Consider the following 26,072-nt stretch of genomic DNA (forward strand, 5'->3'; position numbering starts at 1 on the left):
GCACACGAAATAGAATGAATAATGCAAAACACCTGACAGCCCTATTCAATTGTAATAAAAATAGATAAAATCATTCTGGAAAAGAAAATACTGTGACCTTTCATAAACAGCACTGGTGACTCTTATCCTGTACCTGTAGGATAGTTCGCCTGAGCATAATCGCAGAGTAATTGCAAGTAGGTAAAGCATCCTGTGCCTCTCTGTTCTGTGCCTTCATTGTTTGAGTTTGAACAGAATTTATGGCTTAGGAGAACTTGGCAGATTTTCTGCAGGCAGCAGCTCTTAGCATAGAGAAGGAGACCCACCATGAGAGTGAGAGAGAACAGAGGCCGGGCAAGTGCAGAGCATCCCATGAATTTTTAAAGATCATTTGTAAAGTCAAGTAACTGGAGCCTCCAGCAACGTGCTGGACGGACACCCTCCCATGCTTCCTCTGATGGGAGTTCAGCTTTGTGACTGATTCTACTTGGCAAACATTTGAAAGATCACGCATGTGGGTGGGAGAGGGCAGGAGAAAAAAATGTGCGCTGATAGATTTTTCTGCTCTACAAGGAAGGATGGGAATAGGCTCCAATTCAGGGTAAATTTACAGAAATAGTAAACTAGAGATTATAAAGTGCTAGGATGGATCTCCAGCTATTTCTCTGTTAATCAATTAAGAGCAATCAAGTCAATACTTTTGTATAAACCAACTCTGTGCACAGTGGAAGTATTATCCTGGTTGAATTATTACAATCCTTTCAATGTGTTATTATAGGAAATGGGAAAATCGTGGAGGTAAGGACAGATTTGCCCCTACTCATCTATGATTTCTTTGAAAACCTACTATGTATCAGGCACTGGGTTATGTACTAGGATACAAACGTGAACAAGTTAGAACTCCTGCTCACAAAAAGTTGACAGTCTAATAGGAAACACAGGAAAGGAAACTGATAATTACAACTGTAAAGGAATAAGTATGATCATCAAAAAAAGCACAGAGTGGTGTACTTTTAGTTCTACTGACCTAGATGGCTTGGCGACAGATGGGCATCAAAAAGGCTTTCTGAAAGAGAATTCCTAAGCTTCACCTTGCAAATTAATAGAAATTTTGTAGGTAAAGAAGGGAATGAAAATGGTTTATGCAGTGGAAACTATACAGGGAAAGGCCAGGGGCCCAGAAAGGAGAACCATCTGTCCGAGAAGTGCACATAGCCCATTAAGACTAGACAACAAAAGCTGAGAATGATGAGACAGGCAGGGATCAGGAAGCAAAGTCTTTAGCTAGGATACTGAGGGATTTGTACAGTATTCTAAGGGCTATGTAAAGTCTCTGGAAGATTGCAAGGTGAGGCATATTTTAATCAGATCTGTGCTTGAGGAAGATCACTGTCTTCATGTAGGCAAAGGACTGGACCAAAGTAAAGGCATTTGTTAGAAAAGGACTGCAACAATAGGGAAAAAATAATCTGGATGATTCTGCAAAGGTTTCACATAATGAAGTCAATGGCAGTAAGACTAGAAAGAGATACATTTGGGATCTAATCAATAGACTTGGTATGAGTAGATGTACAGAAAGGGGGAGAGAAGGGAATCAAAGATAAGTTACTTGAGCCATTGAGAAAGTGGTGTGATGGTTGAGATTCTGCATTCTAGAGTCTTATGCCTCACAACAGAACCAGGGTTGGCCACTATGTGATGTGAGCCAGTTAATTTGACTCATTTTGTGTGTCTATAAAAGGGATGCTAACAATGGACCTATCTTTCAAGGTAATTATTAGGATTTAGTGCTAAAATCCATATAAGGCATCATGCATGGTGCCTGGAACATGGAAACAATAAACACTAGGTACTATTATTATTAATTGGATAGTGTAATTTGCCTGAATGAGGACATTGGTGGAGGAACACATTTCAGGGCAGTGAGCATATTAAGTTCAGCTTTGCCCATGTTGCATTTGAAGTGTCTAGAAAATACAAAGGTACAGTTTAAAATACAGATTTAGGGCTTATAAGAAACACCTGGACTGGAGATACAGATTTGGAGCAGTCACTATGCAGATGGTTTGCTGGGGACTCTGGGGTAGACATGGTTATTGGGGGAAGTTTTGTGGAATAGAAAAGAAACCCTGGAGGAGCTAGAATTCTGGGGATAATGAGATGAAGAGCCCATAAAATAGACAAATAAAAGGAATAAATAAAATAAAAAATAAATAAAAGGAATTACCAGAGGGGGGAGAAAGAAAGCCAGGAGAAAGTAGAGTCACAAAAAACAAAGGAGGAGACTTTCCATAGAGGTCAATAGAAAGAGGTAAAGATAACTGAAAAACCATCCAAAGCAGGCATTGGCAGCCCTTGTGAGTACAATTCCCATAAAGTGTTAGAGGGACTACGTTAGATTTTATGAAGTTGTGAATGAATGGATTGGAGGGGGCGGGCAGCAGGAAACCGGGCAGAGAGTAAGAGTAGACAACTTTTAACAAATTTGTTTGTGAGATAGAGGGGTAAGTGGGGAGTGTACAGTAATGAAAGGGAGAAAAAAAAGTCAGAATATTTTATTTTATTTTGTTTCCTGCGTAAGACAGGAGAAACCTGAAGCTTTAAAATCCTGATGGAAAGAGCGAGCAGAGTGGGAGGAATTACTTGCAGATACACGAGCCAGACTCACTGTTGATAGGGCTGGGTCCATCCCACAGGAGGCACGAGGGGATACCAGCAAGAGCAAAGGCAAAGCCATGATCTTGGAGAGGAGGCAGGACTTCTTTCCTTACCTATGAGCTGGGATTGCATCTAATTCACCATTCCATTTGCAGCACCTAGCACAGTGTCTGGCATATAGAAGCACCAATGTCAGATAAATGGATAAATGAGTGACTTAAAGAGAATAAATGATATAGAAAAACAGATAAGGATGATCTTGATTGCAGATTATTTTTAGGTTCTGGGGCAGGAGGTGGTTCGCTTTCACGAACTGGTCTCTCTTCTTGGTGAAACAGAATGGAAAATCATGGACTAAAAATGAAAAGACAGTGGCAGAGGGAGGGGGTATGAACAGAGGCACGGCAGTTCATTGTGAGAAGCAGGAGTGGTAGATGATAGGTAGAAGGATGACAGGATTAAGTCATTCATGTTTAGAAACAAGATACTGGTATAATAGTAAATTACAGGAAAATCTGAATTTCTTAGTGACACCCAAACACTTTGTAGTGGTTCTATTCTGGGATTCATTCCCAATAAATATCTTAAGCATGGATTAGGAAAATCCATCCCTCTGTTTGAGCAACCAAGGCACTGATCCTGAAGGTCTTTATGTGTGTGGTGCCATATGTACATGAGCCATTTCATTGTTCCCTCTTCTGTTACAAAGAATAACCCCCCACACAACCAGTACAATTTACACTTGGTGCTTCATTCCCTTTCATTGAGGTAAGGGTCTTATGATAAAGATAGATAGGATTTGATGCATTACCAAGGGCAGAAATTTCTTCATTTGCCACAAAGTTCCATCTGAAGCCCTGCCTCTAAATCCATAGAAGCCAGGAGCCTCAGTTGTGAATAGGACCAGTTCATGGACCATAACTCTTTCCTCACAATCTTGAGCCAGATCTCTCCTTTATCAGCACCCTCAGCTGATGTGTCTGATGTTCACAGTCTTTTGCCTTCCCCTTAAACATCCCGGCTCTTTCTAACTTATCATTGAAGGACGCCAGAACATACTTAAAAGCAATTAGCCTTTGATAAAAGGAACATAACTCCATTTTGCAGACGGTTCTTGACTTTACTTTGCTACTGACTTTATCTCATAGGAAGAGGGCATTCTGAAGTGCAAACACTCTTAATAAACAGGGGTGGGCGGAATTGAGGGTGCTTGACCCTTCTCGTGCAGAAGCTAGCACACGGAGTTTCTGTGCCTCACTGAGACTCTTGAGATACAAAAGGCAAAAGCCATAGAGGTTCCACAGAATAACCCTTCCTTTATCAGTGACTACATCCCACACGATGTTTGTGTATTCCTGAGAGGAGCTCTCCCAACTCAAGGAGTCCGTGTCGGCCACTCAAAATCCAGTGCAGACCCAAACTTCAGACAGGTGGAAAACCAAGCTAATGAATAGTTTCTGTTACTGGCTCCTTCCCAACTCTGCTCATTTCCTCAGAATAATTAATTAAGAATGGTTATTAAATCAAATCAGGCTTATTGTATTCATCCTAAATATGTTTTTTTAAAGAATTTTATTTATTTGAGAGAGATCATGAGCAAGGGAGAAGGGTAGAAGGAGAAGCAGACTCCCTACTGAGCAGGAGCCCAACTTGGGGTTTGATCCCAGGACCCTGGCATTGACCGGAGCCCAAGGCAAGTGCCCTAAACGTGTTTTGATACAGACAATTATCCATGCATATACCACAAGTAAAAAATACAGTCTTGAATTTATTTTTTTAATCATGAACACTGAGGTCCTAAAAGAAAACTCATGTTCCTATTATGCCCAGTTAGAAGACAGAAAATTCTGGGCTGTGACAGTGTGAATAATCTTCTTAAATAATTTTTAATGATCACTAAGAAATTTTGGTAGCATTAGAGGAAGGTTCTCTAGTTTTTGCAAACCAAAACCTAAATGTAAGCCCACTTTCAGACAATCCTGCTATCTTTCATAAAGAGTGAGAATAAAGCTATTGTAATTAGAAATGTATTTATTCAAGAAGATCACCTTTCTGCCTCAGCTAAATTGACCCAATACGATCTCAGTATTAAGGATAGAGTCAAGTTCTTTAGTAACACTGAGGAATATAAAGAATTCTTCCACAAACAATAATTTATCATAAGGGTGACTTGAACTATGATAATTAGCTATGATAAAATTCACAAAACCATTTTTCCCTACAGAGCAATAGAAACACCTTCACAGAAGTAAAACATCTCAGTAAGTAAGATGTAAGTAAGTAAACATCTCAGTACATAGTCATGCTAGGGAAATGCTGTGCACGAAAGCCTCTTTAGTGAGCAGAGATTCATTCCCTGTGTACTAACTAGCCAATATTTCATACATATGCCATGCTTACAGTCATCAGAAAGATTTGAATATATCACACCTTAATAATGTATTGTAAATTTGCTATCAACTATTATTTTACTCCAAAGCCCCTGAGGAATAGGACATGTTCCCTCAGTACAGAAGCACATCTCCCACAAATTGTAAAGGGAGGCAATGTCGCCAACTCCCCAGGAGTGTCAAGTGTTTTGAAAAATTTTCCCAAGTGATCCTCAAAATCTCTGCATCCCAGTTTGAGTCACTGTTTAAATATTCTAGCTTAGATTCTTTAGTCAATATCATGCATCAGGTTACTTGTCTGGTCTCCCTCCCACCAGTGTAACCTAACCCGGAAAACAGTATGTCCCACTTACATGGCTGGTAGTCATGTGCTCACCTTCCAGATGGCTAGTATTACTGAGCTCGTACCGTGTGCTAGGTATGGTGCTCAGGGATTTTTGCACATCATCACATTTGTACCTGAACATGGGTATAAGTTATCATCTCAGTTTTAAAGATGAGGAGTCTGAGAGTTAACAGCATTAACCTCAAAGTCATCCAATCAAGAAATGGAAGAACAAGGGATCTAATCCTAGCATCTAATCCAAAGCCTCTGACAGTAACGTTACACTCTGCTCCCTCATGCACTTGCCCACAGTGCTAGTAACTCAGAGATGAGGTACATATCTCATATATATATACATATGACGATTACAGTGATTCGTGTATTGCACAAAATGTGCTGAACACCTGCTTGGGTGTTCCTGGCACCGTTTTAGACCTTTGGAACACAGTAGTGAACAAATGAGACAAAGATCCTTGTCTTGTGGAGCTTACATTTTAAGGAAAATGGGAAAACAGAGAATAGATAAACACAGTATATAAAATACAAGTAGTATATCAGATATTGGAGAAAAATTAAGCAGATGAGGAGGATATGAAATACTGAAATAGGAGGGAGGTGGTTTTAAATAGGGGAGCAGATATATAAAATAAATAGCCCATTTTCAGAGTGCAGTGTTATTTTGATTCTATATGCAGACACCAGCAAATGTCATTTATAAATCAATGCCTGAAACAACAGGATTTTTCCCATTAATGAAATGTTAAAATACCATGCCAGCCTACAAAGTCATTTAGCTTTTATGCACAGGAAGTATAGCAGTGATAGTATTCAATTATCTTTCATTAACTTTTATAACACTTTTTTCTAGAAGAAAAGGCATTCTACAGTCTAATTCAGAACCGAAACGTTTTTCCTATGGCGGGGATAGAGACCTCTAGGTAGGTCAGAGATTGAGAGAGGTTTGTGACAATGTTCTCTTACTTATATACAGTGCTGGTTCTCTTCATTTTTGTAAGAGAAAATATGACGACATCTACCTAGTTCCATCTGAGAAATAAGAAACAGTTTCCTTTTTTAGGGACAGATAGGACAAGAGACTTCTATCTTTTTGGTGGTAGCCAGAGTGGTTAAAACACAGATGGGGGCAAACTGTCTGGATCAAATCCCAGCATTGCCTACTTGTAAGTATATATGGGTTCTCTCATTTGTAAAATGGAGGTAATGGTATTACCTTCCTCACAATGCTATTGTTGAGATTAAATTAGCTAATATGTAAATGAAACACAGAACAGGATCTGATGCACAGTAAGTGATGAGTGATTTTAATTTGTTAGTTTCAAAATTAGCTTTTCTTTTCTAGCATTTACTATGTTCCAAACACTACATAAGCACTTGATCAACATCATCTCATTTATCCCCACAACTCTGGGAGACAGGTAAAATTTCTTTCACCATTATTACTGAAGAGAAAACTAAGACTCAGAAATAGAAACGGGCCCAAAGTCCAACAGCTGTTAAGTGCTGGAGCAGGGATTCCAGCATAGAGTGGCTTCTGTAAAAGAGGATATTTGACATTGGAAAATTAGGAGAGTCTGATATGAGAACCAAGGGACTGGCTTGCTCTGGGCCAGCAGGACCCACCACCGTCCTCTCCAACTGGCTCCTGTACTGCTTTCTACACCATTCTTGAATTCATCACCCCAAAGAGCACACATCTTCTGGGAAAGTAGCTCCTAGGATTATTAAAAGTACCATATTAGCATAATTTTTTTAGGTGACATTTTTTAGAGTGATAATGCTCAAGGTAATTCTGCCATAAGAGAAGTCAAATTTTCCATCAAAACTTTGGCCCAGGGGCTCCTGGGTGGCTCAGCAGCTGAGCATCTGCCTTCGGCTCATGTTGTGATCCTGGCTCACAGGATCGAGTCCTGCATCAGGCTGCCCGCAGGGCTTCTGCTTCTCTCTCTCTGCCTATGTCTCTGCTTCTCTCTCTCTCTCTCTGTGTGTGTGTGTGTGTGTCTCTCATGGATAAATAAAATCTTAAAAAAAAAAAAAGAACAAAACCAAAACTTTGGCCCACAAGCTGAGAGCCAGCATTATTTGATATTTCTCAGAGGATCTGTTCATATTTAGATGAATAATTTGAAGAAATTAGCCATAAATCACCATAGTAGTTTGAAATAAGTTATATGACATTTATCTGCTTTACCAGAAGTATTAGACTATTCCATTGGTTGGCAAGCTATGGTCATGGGCCAAATCCAGCTCCCCTGCTTGTTTTTCTAGCTAACCTTCACAGCCATGCCTATACATCCATGTGTTGTTTGTGGCTGCTCTCATAGTACAGTGGCAGAGTTGAATAGTTATGACAGAGACTATGGGACCCCTAAAGGCTAAAATACTTACCATTTGGCTCCTTATAGTCAAGGTTTGCTGACCCTTGAACTATTCGTATTTAAAAGTTTATTTGTGGGGCAGCCCCGGTGGCGCAGCGGTTTAGCGCCGCCTGCAGCCCAGGGCATGATCCTGGAGACCCTGGATCGAGTCCCACCTCAGGCTCCCTGCATGGAGCCTGCTTCTCCCTCTGCCTGTGTCTCTCTGCCTGTGTCTCTCTGTCTCTATGAATAAATAAATAAAATCTTTAAAAAAAAAGTTTATTTGTGAAAATATATACTCAGTACAGGTACGTGGTAGGTGTGTGGGAAATAAATTAAAATACATATTAAATCAATATAACGAAAACAAGAATTATCTCAAAATCACCGAAAACAGGAAGGTTCAAGCTTATCGCAGGCAGCCTAAATTAGTAGCTAGTGTATTCCCTAATGTCATCTTGGCTCTTTATCCCCTGAAGAAAATACTTTGCCCATTATATGGGAGAATCCTTGATTTCAATGGGCTCTAAAAATACAAATTTAAGATGCAGAGTGACATCCAGAAAAATGGTTTTCTACAGCTTCATGAGGGACAGAAACCACACATGACTAGATGTGACAGCAGACAGAGAAGAATGACTGTCAGAGTGGGTTTGTATCTTTTAAAGACAAACCCCACTTTGGTATATATTAATACACTATCAATCAACATCAGTAATGGGAAATGACCTCAGCATAAATCATATTGACTTAGCATCTCTTTAGTTCTTCACATTTCCTAAGTTCTTCATAACATTATATCCAACAATTATTTATTTCTACAGAATAACAAGCTGTTTCCCAGAAAATTTTCTTCATCATGATTCCAGTCTGATCTGTCATGCCCCATCTTGAGACTGAACCTTTTCACATTGATTTTAATTGTTAACTTTAAAGCATTTTTTTAATGCCAAACCTTGATTCAGGGGCTTGAGATAAAAATATGCAGTACACAGTATTCTTGCCATCAAGATCTTACATATCAGAAAAGAAATCAGACCCAAAATAATAATGGCATTTGTGATTAGGACTGGAAGTACCAAACAACCACATGGAACTACATGGAAGAAGCAATATGTAGGGTAGCATTAGTGAATTGTCATTCATTCATTCATTTCTTGAATATATAAATACATTCAGCACCTACTAGGTGCCAGATGTTCATGTTGCTCCTTGCATATTGGGTAGGGCAGGGATCCTCAAGAAGCCATCATTCTACAGATGAGAGAGACAAGAAACAAACAGATGATGCAATAGGATTCTCTCAGAATGGGATTGTTAGTACATAGAAATAAGCAGGAAGAAATGAGAGAAAGGAACCTAGGGAAAGATTAGTACTGAAAACTCTCCAGAAAGTTAATATTCTCTTCTCTGGATATCATTCTCTTTATCTTTAAAATGAAAAGAATGCCTACTTCATAAATACTGCAAAGATTAAATAATTCAATAAAGTCCCTGATACTATGTTTAAGATATATTGAACACAGTAAGGAATTATTATTTGCTGTTGTTGTCAGAATCTTCTCTTTCATTTAGTTAAATCCTCCACATTTTCCCAGAGATGATTAAAATTATCTGTTATTTATTTATTATTTTGATCTGTTATTTATTGAAGACAATACTCTATGCGGGCCCTTTACATAAATTATCTCATGTATTCTTTACACTTACTCCTATTTCACAATGAGTATACTGAGGCTTATAGGCATGAGATATCTTGCCCAATTTTATACACCTAGAAAGACACAGAACTAGAATTAGAATCCAGCCTGTTCCCTCAACCACTATGCTAATACTATCTGGACAATACCATTAAAAAGAAACTAATGACTTAATAATCTATGGTAAGGGGCACCTGCATGGCTCAGTTGGTTAAGCATTTGCCTTTAGCTCAGATGATGATCCCAAGGTCCTGGGATTGAGCCCTGCATCGGGCTCCTGCTCAGTGGGGAGCTTGCTTCTCCCTCTCCTTCTGCTGCTTCCCTTGCTCGTAGACTCTCTCAAATAAATAAATAAAATCTTTTAAAAATTAAATAAATAGAAATAATCTATGGTAAAAGCTTGGACTTCATAGCACAAGCCCAGCATGCTGCAGTTTGCATCGTACACCTTGTAGACTCATACAGATTTTTAGTCAAACGGGTAAAAGCAGATAAATGCAAAGTAGCTCCATTCAATCTGTTAGGTGAACAAGGGGTGATAAAGCTAGCACCTCTTTACCAAGGAAGCAGATTTCAAGACATGGTAGGGAATATAATAGCACCTTGTATTAGAAAGGTGTATAATTTGTTTCAATGTGTTTTCACATCCTCTTTGCAATTAATCCTCAAACATATTATATTCTCATATTAACTGAGACATCAAGGCTCAGAAAGCTTTGAGTGGTGATGATTGGCAAAGCTGACATTTCAAACCAAGTCTTCTGATTTTGAGTCCCATGGTTAGCCCATGAGAGAACTAAAAATCAGTAAAAAGTGCTGAATTTATGACTTGCTGAAGGAAAGAAACTTATTTTCCCTATTTGGTTGTTTCTGTGAGTTCTTTTGGGACAGCTAGAAAAGTTACTCTGTAACTCCAGATAGGCCCAATCATGGTAGAGCTGGTCTCTTCTGAGAGAAACCCAGGTAGAGAAGGAGTTAGCTGCCTTCCAGCTGCTCTTAGCACTGTGATAAGGCACTTTGTCCAAGATCTTTAGGAGCAAGACCACTAAATGCCCATTAAAACTTTGGCAGCCTTGAGAGGTTCACTTCTATTTAGAGATTACCTCTCTTCCCCTCCATCATTCAGAGTTTACATTTTAAAACATTCTCATTGATTTCTCATCCCCTGCTGGGTGAGCTGAGGGATTGTTTGTCTGTATCACTGTCTACGTTGTTATCCTCACCAGGCTTTAGGGCCAGAGAAGCACAGGGGAGAGATGAGATTGGGAAATATCTCCCTCAGAAAGAATCAATATCTTCGTAGAAGTGTTAGAGCCAGCAACTGGTTGCCCAGCTCATAGCCAGCCAAGATCCCTCATTCAGAATTTCTAAGGACTGGGACCAAAGAGAAAAATGATCAGGAGAAGTAAACACATCCTAGAGAGCGAAGGTAAGAAAACCAACATAAGATGATAAGGCAGTCTTTTCCACATGCTTACTCATTCACCAGTAATTTACCTGGAAGAGAGAGCATTTAGGAAAGGCTAAGTAGCACACTCAACCCCAGACACACTGTAGCATTGTTCCAGGATGGCTCTTGAAAGAATTTAGTGACATTTTATTTTCTACAGATGTTATTATAATTTAAATCCCAATTCTCCTTCCCAGCATGTTTCCAAATATCGGCCTCCTGTGAACAAGAAAACATCAAAGCAACAGAAGGGAAGCCATCCTTTCCTTTCCTACTTCTATCAGACTGTAACCAACCCTGAAACCTCCACACTACAATAGTTGCTAATGTTGCGGGAAGTTTTGTGGAGAATCCTCCAAAACTACATTTTGCCTAGCGCCAGGCTGTTTTCTACTGTTACCAGGATAGCCCACAAAACAGAAAACTTTCAAAAAACATGTTCCCTCAGAACCTAGTGGAGGGAATGGGATAGCTCTGTTAGGTCCTGAGCATAAACTCTTGGGTAGAACTAGGAATTCATTTTTTAAGTTCTCTGTTCCATCCACTCAGTCTTCACCACTTCCAAACTTTCATCCTACCTTTTGTTTTTCAGTTTTGCAAACTTCAAAAAAATTTTTTTTTGCGCGCAATTCAAGGTAAGTGTAGAGAAGAGCATAGGGAGACTTTGCAGTGAAATATACTTGCTCTTAAAGTGTGGCTTTTATTCATAAGCATGTGACTCGGCATCAGTCTTATCCTCTATAAAATGCAGATATATTAGGGCTGATATGAAGAAAATACCAAGCACACTGCCCAGCACATAGTAGGCATTGCATATATCTGAATGTTCCTACTCCCTTCCATCCACTAATTCCTACTGCTAGATTAGAATGCCATCCATTTTCATCCCTATTTCCTCATTCTAGACTGAAACATGTTAAGAAATACTGCACAGTCATCCTCTAACAGACTCAGAGATTCTGAGATTCTCAGAAAGTGAGACTGACAGCCGCTCAGGGTCTCTCTTATCCTGAAAGGTTTTGGTATGATTTAGCCCTGAATTCTAGTTCCACTAATAGCTCAGTGTCCATCATGTTTTCCACTCTCCACTCTTTGTACCTTTCCCTAACTTTGCTCTTGAAAGAAAGTATGGGCTTTGAGGGTTCATTCCTACAATCAGACTTGGGTGCAGAGCTCTCTCTGTTTCCCATGAGGGTCCTCATACTTGGTATTTGGTGATGCTTAGTAAAGCATCTGGGGGTGTCATGGAGGAAGGGTCGCATGGTGTTCTACATGGAAATATGTCCTGTGTAATTCCACCTCTCAACTGTCCTCGTATATCTGACCAAGGGCAGTGCCAGCTCATGACCATACTGGCACATGCAGCCCCCATCCTAGTATATAGAGCCCACTTGCTTTTCCCCACAAATGCCTCACTCAGAAAACAGCTCTGCTTGACAAGTCTGCTTTCTCAGCACCCTTACAATTGTGGAGACTTTTTTTTTCTATTTCAGATATACTACTCTTATAAATTCATACTTAAAAATATTGTATCACTATTTATTTCCCTAATTCCTACTTCTCCCTTAATCTCTACTTCTTCCTCAAGCTTCACTGAATACAACCAAAATTTCTCTACTATGAATCTCTGCTACTATTTTCATGGACATTTTAAAATCAGAATAGAGTCCAGAAAGTACTCTGTAATTCTAGCCAGAATGGCTCAAAGTTCTTAATGGAATACTTAGATATAGTACTTGACAGGTGGAGTCAAGAACCCATGCATTAGCATCACGAGATGGCTTCTTGCCAACAAATCTTTAAGTAATCCATAAGCAGGATTTGACAGTCCATGATCTCTCCACCATGAATCACCACTCAGACCTTATTCACTTTTATTGTATTTTAACTGACTTTGAGTTGATTCCAAACCCTTTGGTGCCTCCATCATTCAATTTTTTAAAATCCTACCAATGATCTCATTCCATAGTACAAAAAACCTCACGTTGATTATAACTGTCTTTTAAAAATTGTCAGACTCTAAGTCAAAACAAGGCAGAACACTGGAAGAAGAAAATCCCAGAGCTCCCAATCAGTGTAGAAGCTTACCTAAATTCAGACCTACATAATTGTCTCTTCAAGTTTATTCTTCAACTGGCTCAATTAATGTAACAAAATGCAAAGGGTCATTGATCACTTTGCTGAAGGCCATCTGAGAGCAAAATATTCCCAGTGACAGAACACTTTGTTAAAATGCAGCAGTGCAGGAGAACATGGACAGGATCCAAACACAGAACATATTGTTACTCTTTAAAGAATGGCTTTAGAATATTAAAGCTAACTGTTTTGTATTCATTAACCAAGAGAATGTTTCCAGAAGGAAGTACACTTTTGAAATTGGGAATATTCCAGCCAGAAGTACAAGAACTAGAACACTTACTAATTTAAAGAGTCCTAAACCTACATATACCTCCACAATTATATTTTACATTTGTGAAAAACAAATATTTATTCAGTAATAATTCAGCTGCGCATTGAGCACTTGTTATGTGGGAAGCATATTTACTAAGGACTTCTCCCAACCTTTTGTATGTTAGAGAGCCAATATAAGTTTATTGATTTACTGTGATCATGAAACCAAAAACAGAACTTTGGTGTTATAGAATGTGGGATCCAAAACAAGTAAAGAGCCTATGATCCACAAATTAGTTACCTGCTATGACAGTCTGGAAGATCTTTCATTGTAAAAATGGTAAAGAGAAAAAAAAAATGGCAAAGAGCCTTCCAACACAAGTTACTGATATGGTTATCATCTCCCATTACATAGCTTTGCCCTTTTAGTTTTAAGAAAGCTTTTCCACAGTATTTAAGGTTGCCCTGAAATCTTTATCTTCTACCACTGAATTTCAGCTAAATATTTGAGTGGACCCTGGTACCTGTTATAAAATAATTTTTATTTCAGCATTCCTCTTAAAACGTCTATAGATTCCATCTTTAAATTGACAGTACTCCTTAAAGGGGAGTCAGTTATTTGCTTTCTTCCCAAGGTAATGCTCCAACACATCTCTATGATTCAATTTCTTCAATAATATTTCAGTAAGAATGCCCTTAAAGGGAAAATAATAAAAGGTTAGGAAGCCAGGGTTCTGGATCTAGAGATACACCGTGTTCTTAATTTGCTACAGGAAGTTAAAATGAATTCTAGTAATTTCTTCAGCATTTCAGGAAGCTACATCATCCCTGTGAACACAGCAATTAAGGTAATTACTGACAATCACTGCTATCAGCATTGACTCTGTTCCTATAGTCTATCAGCACTTGAGGAATAGTGTGCTCCAGGTACTATCTCCCTTTACCTGGCCTTACCTTCCCCAAATAACAAAACCCAATTATGTGGAAATAATCACAAACATGTCTGAATATTGTGTTACCATTAATAACATATAAGTTAGATTTTCTTAGAATGTTGGAAATGGAGAAACTTTGGGGAGGAATACAGATTGTACATTTACTGACTCTGGGAAATGAGGTTCAGACATTAAGTCATGTGATCCACCCAGAGAGGGATTGTGAAACCAAGATGTTACAAGCCAATTCCAACTCTTTCTTCCATATCCACCACACTTTGCCACTCACGGGCATCCAGTGGTATGCCGCAGCCTGTCTCTCTCAAGGAAGAATGTCTAGATAATAGCAAGACCTGTGACCATGCACAGAACCTTTTCTGAATCATACACAAAATCAAAAGTCAGAATTTTTCTCTGAATCATTACAAGAATTCCAACTAAAACTTCCAGAGAATTGAGGTATCAACCAACTGCTTATGACTTCCCAGACAGACTAATAAACTAATCTCTGATAATTAATCAAAATGTCCCCAAAAACCAGGTAACCAGATTCTCACGAATGACATGCTACTAATTGGACTGTGGCCCCAAAAATAGAAGTTCCCATTTTATTTTTTATTCTATTTTATTACCTCTGCATTTTAAGTTTTATTGTTTACTTTTTTTCCCCTGAATGAATGAGCCCTATCTGCCTTTCTTCTCCCTAATCAGTACTTTATAAATGTAGCATTGTGATGAGGGGCAAAAAACATGCATAATCCCAGGGCTACCAATGATTCCTGCCGAAAAATATTACCCCTTCCAAATATTTCATAAACATTATTTACAACAATTAGAAGTCTTCAACTTGGTATATATGTTGACTTCTGTAACTATCTAGAAAGAAAACTAGATGTAATATCAAAAGACCTTAATCCAATAACTAACATTGCTGTTTGTATTTATATATGTAAATTGTATGACCTTGTTTCTCTGCTTCTCTGAAATCAGTTTCCATCCCTCATCAATGAAATGGGAACTATAACACTATAGTTATAGTGTTATATATAACTATTGTCCTATAGGTCACATAGGGATATAAACACAAAATGGCTTGCTGACCATGAAAGTACTTGGTTAATTCCAAGGAATTAAACAATTAGCTGCCACTAGGACTCCACTCAGGATTCAGGGAATTGACAAGAAAGGTAGAATTTTCCCCTGCATTATCTAGATATCTTAGATTAAGTGTGGCTGAGAAAAAAGAGAATATATTATACAAGTGTTTTTGTATGTATGATTGAGAAGAGGCCAACCTTACCACTTGTGCACCCCCATACTATTCCCTATTCAGTTATCTTTCTTTCAATTATCTCTCTTTCTCTCTCTCTCTCTCTCTCTCGGATCACAAATTTCCCCCTCTCTGTGGCACTGTTCCCCAAGCAAACAAAGATATAATATCTTCCATTAAAAAAAAAAATAAATTGACTCTGCATCTCCCTCTGGCAACCCTTCTATTTTGCCATCCTTTTTCCAGCAAAAGTCCTAAAAATATATGTTTACAGTCACTATCCACTTCTTCCACCTTCTCTTGAACCCACTCCAAATAAGCTAGCCTGATAAATGAAAGTTTTTATTAGTATAAATGAATAATACATTTCTCCAAAAATATCCATTTCTTCTTGTGTTTTTCTGTCTTGCAGTTTTCCAGTTTCCAAGAGCAGCCTAAGACTATGTCCCAAGTGTTTTAGATTTGTCTTTATTCTGTATCTTTTTTGAGTCCTAATATGTCTAACCAATTCGTATTTTTCACTAGGTATTATATTAATAATTATCTCTAGGAATTGTTTCAATGATTAAATGTTTAATATTCCCAAATGGTTTATAACTTAAAAAGCAATATACAACCCAGGTATACACCCAACTTTTTAAGTTTATAACTTAAAAAGCAATATACAACCCAGGTATACACCAAAGAAAACATATAACCACATAAAAACTTTTACATAGATGTTCATAGTAGTAGTATTCATTACAGACAAAAAGTGCAAACTGCCCTCATGAATAGGCAAATAAAATGTGGCATATTCACAGGGTGGAATATTTTTCAACAATAAAAAGAAATGAAGTACTGATACATACCCCAATATGGATATACCTTAAAACATTATGTTAAGTGAAAAAAGCCAGTCATACCACATAAGACTAATTTCGTTCGTATGAGATGTTTAAGATAGGCAAACCTATGGAGTCATAAGTTTATTAGTGGTTGCATAGGGCAACAGAGGGCTGGGGAAGGTGAGAGTGACTTCTAATGTGTATAAGGTGTCTTTCAGGATGATGAAGATGTTCTAAAATTTGAGTGTAGTAATGGTTATACAACTCTATGAATATACTAAACACTCTTGAGTTGTACACTTCAAGTGAGTGAATTTAATTTATGTAAATTATATCTCAATAAAGCAATATATGAGGTTAGCATTAGTCATAAGTCAAGTTGATAACATGCACCCTTGATATATTGTGTTGAGAATGGCAGTTCACCTTGTGGCCTTCCTCCCCCAAATCCATAACTTCATTCTAAGCATGAGAAAAACAGCAGCCAAACTCAAATTGATAGATATTCTATAAAACACCTAACTGGTACTCCTCAAAACTATCAAGGCCATCAAAATTATGGCATTGGTTTGTTAATTGTGACAAATTCACCACACCCATATAAGGTGTTGAAAATAGAGGACTTTGGTATAAAGTATATGGAAACTCCATTATATTTGCAACTTTCCCATATATCTAACACTTTTTTTAAAAAAAAGCAATATACAAACCTTAGTTATTAGTTTTAGAACTTGTAGTAAAAGTCATAGTACTAGCAGTAGAGATAGTAGTTAATAATACAAGGATCCTTGCAGGTTGAAATAGAGAACCTAATTAGCCTGGTGTTTCACCTGGAGCACATATATGCACAGTTGAACTAGTGGCCCCTGAAGGAACCATAATCTCAACTTTAACAATCAGAAGATAGAAATCTATCCAGTTCACATTAAAAAAAGAAATGAAGAAAAATTGCTAGTAGGGTCTTTATCTGGAGGTTTTAAAATGATTACAAAAGGATGTATTGAGAAGGACTGAATCCAAATCATGCTCTTTGATGATCTGATCCTGGGCAATCTTGGATATTAACCTCATCCCCCCTATTGTTCTAGCTCCTGTGCTTTGTTTGTCTTTAGGAGTAGGGTCAGCTCTATGTAAAACTTCAAGGTTTGTTTTCTCTGTCCTGCATCTCCCTTGATCCTGCAGGAAAGCTGTGTGGTGGGAAGGGCAAAACCTTGGATCCAGGCTGACTTGGATTCCAATCCTGGCTCTGAGACTCTACCACTTCTGCCAAAGTACTTACCAGCATCTACGCTTCATTTTCTGATTTGCAAAATGAAAGATGCAATACCTATTTTGGAGGATTTTCAGCCTTTTAAATGTGATAACATATGTAAAGCAGCTAGTTGAGTGTCTGGCACATAGTAGACATTCCATAACCATTGGCTTATTTTAAAGACATTTTATCCTTTTCAGACTATTATGTTACCTCATTTGATTTAGGGGAGCAATATTGGCTCCATTTTACAGATGATGTATAAGGTTAAGATCATTTCTCAGCATCACATATAAGGTAAGTAAAGACAGGATTAGACCCTATGTCTCCTAACACTTGCCACAGACATTTTTGGAGGCCTGTGTCACATTCTCTTAGCTGGACTCTGATTTCAGCCATTGTGATAGTGGATGGTTCCTGCTTGCAGAGAACATCCTGCTTCCAGTATCCACTGTCCCCAGTCTATCTTCTCTGCCTCAAAGTCTCTAAAGCCCCCATGAGTTTCCATGCAGGAGAATCCTGGAAGTGTGGGCCTGTTAAAGCCCCTAAGGCAGTCCTCAACAAAGTGAGGAGATTGGCAGCCAGTGGATAAATGCCCCAGCCTCTCTTTCCCTGGAAAGATAATCCTGAAATGCCTTACTTAATCCAGAGTTGCCCCACAGAGGCAGCATCACAATAATACACCCTATTTTAGCTTTTCTTCTATCACAATCTCTCTTTTACCCTTCCTTAATCCTGCTTCCTGGGATGATCTCACAAACAAAACTGCATGCATTTATTTAAGTCCTTCTCTCAGACTACATCTTGGGGACTAATGGTTGGGATGGGAGTAAGGGGGAAGGTGTTTTATTTTCATTTGTTTGTTTGTTTTGTTTTCATTTGTGTTTGCACTGCATTTCTCTTTATTTCTCCATAGGTCACCAAGATGCTGGCAGTGGTTGTAATTCTGTTTGCCCTTTTATGGATGCCCTACAGGACTCTTGTGGTTGTCAACTCATTTCTCACCAGCCCTTTCCAAGAAAATTGGTTCTTGCTCTTTTGCAGAATTTGCATTTATCTCAACAGTGCCATCAACCCGGTGATTTACAATCTCATGTCCCAGAAATTCCGTGCCGCCTTCAGAAAGCTCTGCAACTGCAAGCAGAAGCCGGTAGAGAAACCCGCTAACTACAGTGTGGCCCTAAATTACAGTGTCATCAAGGAGTCAGATCATTTCAGCACAGAGCTTGATGACATCACTGTCACTGACACTTATTTATCTGCCACAAAAGTATCTTTTGATGATACCTGCTTGGCTTCTGAAATAACCTTTAGCCAAAGCTGATTCATGAATGAGAAGAAAATGGACCACAAAGTAAATGAGAATCTGTGCCGTTATCAACCCAAGAGGAAACAGCCAGTACTTGTACCTGGAAACCGAGCAGAAAAAGTCTTTAGTAGTGCTCTAATAAATCCTGGCCCAACATATTTTAACCCATAGGAATGATTCATATTTTCCTTCTAGTATCACAAAATTGTTTCCCCCAAAATGGAGCAGATTTGTGAAAGAGCCAAATGATAGAAACTAAAAGTGTAGCTCTTTCCATTTAAGTTGAGAAATTCACTATTTTTCTGGGGCTTCAAAGCTTAGATAAAATTGAGACACTGATTTCACATTATTCATAATAAATGTAATTTCTCAAACTCCCCCAAATTATTTGTACATTTGATAATTTGGCAATGTTTCAATGTTTGCATCTAGCATTTCACTTTAACACAGCATAGTGCTATTTCATGAATATCTGAAACTACAGAGTAAAGTAGAAAAAAAATTTATTAAGTAAAAATGAGATTTCAAATATGTTCACTATACAAAAAAACAAAAACAAATGTCATAATGCTTATAAAATTCTGAGATAATTTTTTAAATTCAAGTGTAGTTGGCACACAATGTTACATTAGTTTCAGATGTACAACATAGTGATTTGACAGCTGTATACATTATGCCATACTCACCACAAGCGAAGATACCATCTGTTGCCATACAACACGGTTATAATACCAGCAACTATATTCCCTTGACTGTACATCTCATCCCGAGAGAATTTTTTATGTCTTATAAAGTAGATGTCATCATTCAACTCTAACGTAAAATAAACCTCAAAATAGCCAGAATTATAAGTTGAGAAGACATGAAGATTTGATTTTTAGATTAATCCAGCTCTTAAGCAACTCTTTGAGCCTCTTAAATGATGAGTGAGACAGGAGAAATATCAGATTAAGTAACTCTGAAGATACAAACTAACATGTAAGTAATTATTGAAAAGTAGAGCCAGGACAAGACCAAGTATGTAAAATAAGGGTTGGCTTTTTCTCTAAAATTTTTTAAGGAAGAAAATCCTTTTCGAGCATTCTTGTGTATGTTACTGAGCCATGTCAAGTGAATCTTTCTAGTGAATCTAGCTTTAAAAGTCTGAAACATTCTCAAAAGTCTAGTTGCTATTCTAAGTCAGCCAAAGTCTGACTATTACACTTCCAGATGAAGACTCCCCACGGAGGATAGAAGTCTATGGATTTTTAACTTGTCTGCAATTGCCCTTCCTGCCTGCCTGCTTGTCATTTGTAGGTTTGGGGTTTTTTTAGTTTAGTTTTTTTTTTTTTTTTATGCAACTGATAGTTTGTTTACAGATTCTAAGTCAAAGCAATGCAGAATTCTGTTGGATTTACTTTCAATAGATCTAAAACTGATCTCATCTCATTATTAATATCTTTTTCTAGGTATGACTTAGACCTGCTATTCTATTCCAGTGATTATTTCAGGAGTGTGAATGTGAATCTGCCCAAGCCATAGGGTCAAGATCCAATTTAGTTTCTTCCAGATGGGTCACCACCTGGGATATAGCCAACCAGTATCTCCAAGTGTATCTCCTTGGTGATGGTTCAATAATAATTCATGTACTGGCTTCCCCAGATAATGGTATTTTCCCTCTTCAGCCTATATCCCTATTTCATGGATTTTTTGGAAACCTAATCACTGCTAACAATTACCCCTCCCCACCTTATTTATAAAGCATACATCATTTCTGTTTTGGAAACTTCAGTTTTAAAATGCTGCTACACAGAGTGTCTACTATCTAGAACATCAGACTAGAATATGCTTTTGAGAAAACTGGTCTCGTCTACTCCAGGAAGATATTCTTATCCTGTCACTATATGCAAGCAAACAAATGCAAGCAAATGTTTATGGGAAATACACTAAAAGTCTATCTGCATGACACCAAGAAATCTATTTTAACTGACTTTTCATCCTGGATTAAATATTAATCTTAATCTTAAAATCGTATGGATAGAAGCACCAGAGTGACCCAACCTCAAATCACACAGGCATATGTGCAGGTGCATACAAACATATATATACATGTACATAAATTACTTAACAGAAGGGATTGGACTATATTAGCTTTTTCATTAGGGAAAGGAACTGATATCATTGAGCATCTACTATGTCTCAGCCTTACTGATAGGTACGCAAACCACATTATCTTCATCACAGTCTCACTACAGCTGTGATTTCCCTGATGATAAATCCAAGGATCAGGGATCAGGGATCAATGCAGCTTCTCTAAATTGTGTAGATATTAATAAGAGAAAATGTATCTTTCTTTTTTGTTTCCCTTTTTTTAAGCCAGCATGCTGATGGCAACTTGTGACCTGATGGCCTAAATAACTAAAAAATATAAATATTCTGCTGAGTGGTAATATTAGACATTGAAAAAATTACAGTTAATTTTACATGTCATACATGGAACACAATATGCTCTTCTCACCATTGGAAATTTAATTTAAGGGCTCAGCTTTTCCATTTCCACTTTTAAGGAGTTATTTGCTAATAACCTGTTAGTTTTAGACCACGTGGGAAATTCGAGGGAGCATAGTTCATAGTGTTTCAACTCCAAAGCAAATGCCATTATGAAATTAAATGTTCACATGCAAGATCCAATAGATAGTTGGGTTTACACAGAGGAGATATGGCTTTCTAAAGTATTATTTATCACACTACTAAATCACAAAGTATTTCCTTAAATCATCAAAATTTAATACTCCATCAAATGAAAAATTAAAAACTTGAAAAAGTTGCTGATGGAGGACAGTAATATTAAGGGTCTCCTTTAATAAAATCCTTTGGGTTATTTTATTACTTCCAATTCAATTAATTTCGGAGTGTCTTTGGCTAGATCTTGCACCTGAGGTAATTAGGTAAAGGTCACAGATCACAAATAAAACAAGCAAATATAAATTACCTCTTAAGACTTCTTCCGTCATTATTGTGAGTGTATTTCTAGAGCTTCACTCCAACACAAATATGCTGAAGAGAAATGAGAAAAGTCCAAACCATATTCATTCTTAAAGAAGCTAAGTACACAGAACAATACACTTTGAAAATATTCCAAAACAAATGGCTGGTTTGAGCAAAACAACTGGTGAAGTAAAAGGAAAACTCTAACCATAAGGCTTATTGTAACTGAATCTTAAACTCCTGTCATTTTCAGAAGAATGTGTTGGAATACTATGGGCAGTATGTCTTAGTAAAGCTGGGTCCATACAATTTTGGTCTGCTCTTAAAGATTAAAAGAGTTATCTCATTCTACACTATGTTCAATCTGCAAACTTGATAGAAGAGAGACAATATTAACTTTTTGGAAGAAAAGAAGATTTTAAATTGTCCCCTTATGATCCTGTGAATTACATATGTACTATATTCAACATTATTTTTGCCTCTCAACTACAACTCAGAAAAGTGTTGGAATATTCATATATAGAGTAAGGAAACTAGATGTGAAAAAGAGCATCCAGAAACAACTGGTCAATCCCAGGTTCAAAGGAAACTTTTTTCAAATGCTTGGAATCACTCTTGGAAAAAGCAGAGGATGAAAACCTCAAGCAATTTGTTTTCTGTTTATCTATCAAAACCAAGACTTGGCTGAGGGAATGTATTTAGAAGAATATTCATGAAGAAGTCTTAAAGAGCTCTGTAATAACAAATACATTGTTCTCTCCTCCCCTCCTCCTTTCTCTCACTCCTCTTCCTTATCAAACTCTTATCTCTCCTATAAAACATGACTTTCCTTAGAGCAGGCAATTTCATCTGACTTCATTCAAGACTAAACCTGGACATGAACTCTCTTAAGGAAAAGTGTAAATATTCCTTCAAATATATTTATATGTAAGAAAATATTTTGTTCTGAAACATTTTCATATTTTCATAAAATCATGTCTCAAGTATGGAAAAATGTATACTTCTGACATTTCTATTTAACTGAAGTCCCTGTTTTCATGGTGGGGCTCAGGTGTAGAGTTGAGCCACTCGATGTGGCCTTTTCCTCACAGAAACAAGCAGAGGTTTTGCATCTCAGAGCTTCAGTGAGACCCCAATAGAAGAACACATCATATGTGAAAAACTACTACAGAAATGTGTTTAAGGGAACAAAAGACTCTTCCCATTTCTAAAGATCTCACAGTCCAATGAGGACAAACAAAACCAATGTGGCACCATCTCAAGATACAACTGTTGGCAATATTTAGAACATGAATTAGAGACGTCAAAAATGTTTTAAAGAAGCAATTGTTAAAATAATTTATGTGTTGTGATTCTATTTTGTGAACTATAATTAGAAATAGCAATTGTTCATTTCACTGATTACACAGGGGGAAAAGGTCAGATAAGGCCCTGTAATATTTTTTTTATATGTTTGGTCTGTAAGTATAATTTCAAATTACTCAGCAGAAAAGCTCATTTACAAAGTTGCACACTAGGGAATAGTCTTGTTGCTGAGATGGTTAGCACCAACAGGCTATGCTGACATAAACCAAATTTTGGTGGTTCGAATTTTGAAATTCAAATAATCTCTTTTGAAAAGAGTAGCCGTGAATGCTTGTATACAATATTGTTAGGCCTGTTTACCATCTTCTACACCAAATGCATTCATGGGAAGTCCAATCTGGGGTGATTGATTTATGTTCTAGAAACATGGTCTAGAAGAATAGAGGGATTCAGTGAAATGGTGCGGCTGGGACAGCGCATTGTCAGAACTGTCAAATCTGGATTCAGCAAGATTAAAAAAAAAAAAGACAATTTTGTGGCCAATAAAGAGCAAATTCACATGATCACCTGTATGTCCTCATGGAAGAACATCTGCATCAAGTCCATACCACAGGCTCTCAACTAGAATAATGGAAATGAAAGCACTTTGAAAATTATAAAAGAAGGATAGGATAAGCAGTGGAGTTAGCTAGAGCTCCTGCAAACTTATTTGAGCCCCAAAGCAACACTCTTTAGTGATTATTTTGTTCCTCTCAGAATAATGGACTTAACTTGTATGCATATGACTGTTCTCTGAATTGCAGCAAAGGGAATATAAACTTTCTCAAGAATGTTATGGACTGATGCTGATAGACAGAGACTTTCCAAAAAAGAAAAACAGATACAACATGGTATCAGAATAAGAATCTACCTAACTAGAGGTCTGAATTTAGAAGTCAGTAAGAACATTCTCTATATTCCTAGAATGGCATTAAATTCTCTAGGAAAGAAGCCAAGTGTTAACACCTTAGCCAGGAATAATAAACCAGTCCCACTTTGGTACATATAAGATGACCTGGAAGCTTATTTTAAAATACACTTTATTTGGCCCTGCCCCAAGAGATTCTCACTTATTATGGGATTTTGATGCCTTAGTCCTTGACCACACCTTGAAAACTACTGAGTCCTGATCCCTCACTAGGACCTTTAAAGTCATTATTTACTTCACAAATCGTAATAAGCAACTATATGGAAAACTTCTTGTGGGTAAGCCTATCTAATCTTTGTACTCCACAAATTATTTAAACTTGGATAATGCCCCTAGGTATCTGTTAAACTAATGACCAATCCCAAACTAAGGAATATATCTTAAATCTTCTGGTGATGCCCAATTTACCTATAGATCTGTCCTCACAATAAGATGACTAGTTCTATTTGGGGTTTGGGTTTCTTTGTTTTTAAACACTTTTTCAGCTCAGTGAAAGGCACTGCATTAAGTGTACTGGATCATAGAATTATCCCTTATATATACATAATGCTTGAAATTTCAAAAACAAGTCCACAGCCTAATTTAATAATGAAAAATAAAGGAGACCAACATATTCTTTCTGCCCTCTGGAGATTATAATTTAGTGACAACATACTAACAGAGAAACATATAAGAAATATAGAATACATAATTGGAAGCCAAGTTGTATGATTTCAGACTACAAATAACTGAGTGCTACAGAGAAAAGGAGGCATTAATGGGACCTGGAGTAATCAAGGAGGACTTTGGAGGAAAATTAGGACTTCTTTCAAGGAAGCATTAGATTCAGATATTTAAAGGAAAAACAATACATGTGGGAGAAATAAGCTGAGTGGGGATAGGGAGACACAATAGATCTTAGAGAAATCTTCTGGACATTAAGGATAGCTACCCAAAACATGTCCATTTTATGAGGGATTAATGAAGAAAGACAGCTAGTCCTTTAATATTTGCCACTACAATAAAGCCCCAAGTAAGGGAAAAGTGAATGAAGTCAATTTATATCTGATGAGAAAATATTCCACCCATATACTATGAATATAAAGAGAAAAACAGCTTCTAGGTTAGCATGTTTGTTTTCTAATCTTTGTGAATTTCATTTATTATCTATAGAAAATATACTACACTATTTGTCTTATAGGTGTTATAATTCTAAAAGTGTTCTTATAGTCTTGATTTTCCAAGTGAAAAAATATATGTGTATACACATATATACAAAATATATATATATGTCTTTGTTTCTATATTATATTGTCACAATATATTTAAAAGTATTTATACCTGTATATATTATTCAGGGGTCCTTCACAACTCTGGACTTATCCAATTATGCTAAATATAGAAATCAGAGCTAGCTCAGGGACCTAGGCCCTTCATGAACTTAAACTTTAAGATGAAATCTAAAACTGAAGAGCATGTAGTGTTTAGCTTCAGATTACTTCTGACAACTTCATAGACTTGCATGTTGCTTATGATGTGCTCCTGAATGCATTGGCTTCCTTCTTATCAGTTTTACAAAGTTGTGTGCTGACTCGCTTCATCCCTTGGGAATTCACTGTTGTGTCCTTGTGGGACAAAGACTCTTCTATAAGAAAGTGCAGTATTATGTGTGCTGCTGTGGAAAACTATGTGTCTGTTCCAATATGTGTACTGTGAGCAATAAAGAATCAAACTGAAAGATCTAGCTCTTTAACTTTCTTTTCCTTCCCAATCATTTAATTTTTGTTGTGACTTAACCCTAAACCATTTGCCTAGAAGATTTTATTTTAATGGTACTCAACATGATCCACTGTGGGTTTGTTTGTTTGTTTGTTGAGATGATTATAAGTAATAGGCAGGTAGGCATTTCCCTCTTTAATAATAAATTTAATGTGTATTGGATGGAACAAATACAACTATCTCATCAAATTCATGATGTTGAAATTAATGAATT

At 37.3% G+C, this 26,072-nt stretch overlaps 1 protein-coding gene across 2 annotated transcripts in view; it reads left to right on the forward strand.

Moving 5' to 3' along the window:
• TRHR (thyrotropin releasing hormone receptor) overlaps positions 1-25,817 on the forward strand; it is a 39,553-nt gene extending 13,736 nt beyond the window's left edge. For both annotated transcript variants that reach the window (XM_072774248.1, XM_072774249.1), the window contains exon 3: positions 18,469-25,817. In XM_072774248.1, coding sequence (XP_072630349.1) covers positions 18,469-18,876 — 408 coding nt within the window. In that variant the 3' untranslated portion in view covers positions 18,877-25,817. The remainder of the gene's footprint in view (positions 1-18,468) is intronic.
• Positions 25,818-26,072: the final 255 nt, after the last annotated feature.

Source organism: Canis lupus, chromosome 14 (assembly GCF_048164855.1).
Source record: "Canis lupus baileyi chromosome 14, mCanLup2.hap1, whole genome shotgun sequence".
In the NCBI taxonomy this organism is placed as follows: Eukaryota; Metazoa; Chordata; class Mammalia; order Carnivora; family Canidae; genus Canis; species Canis lupus.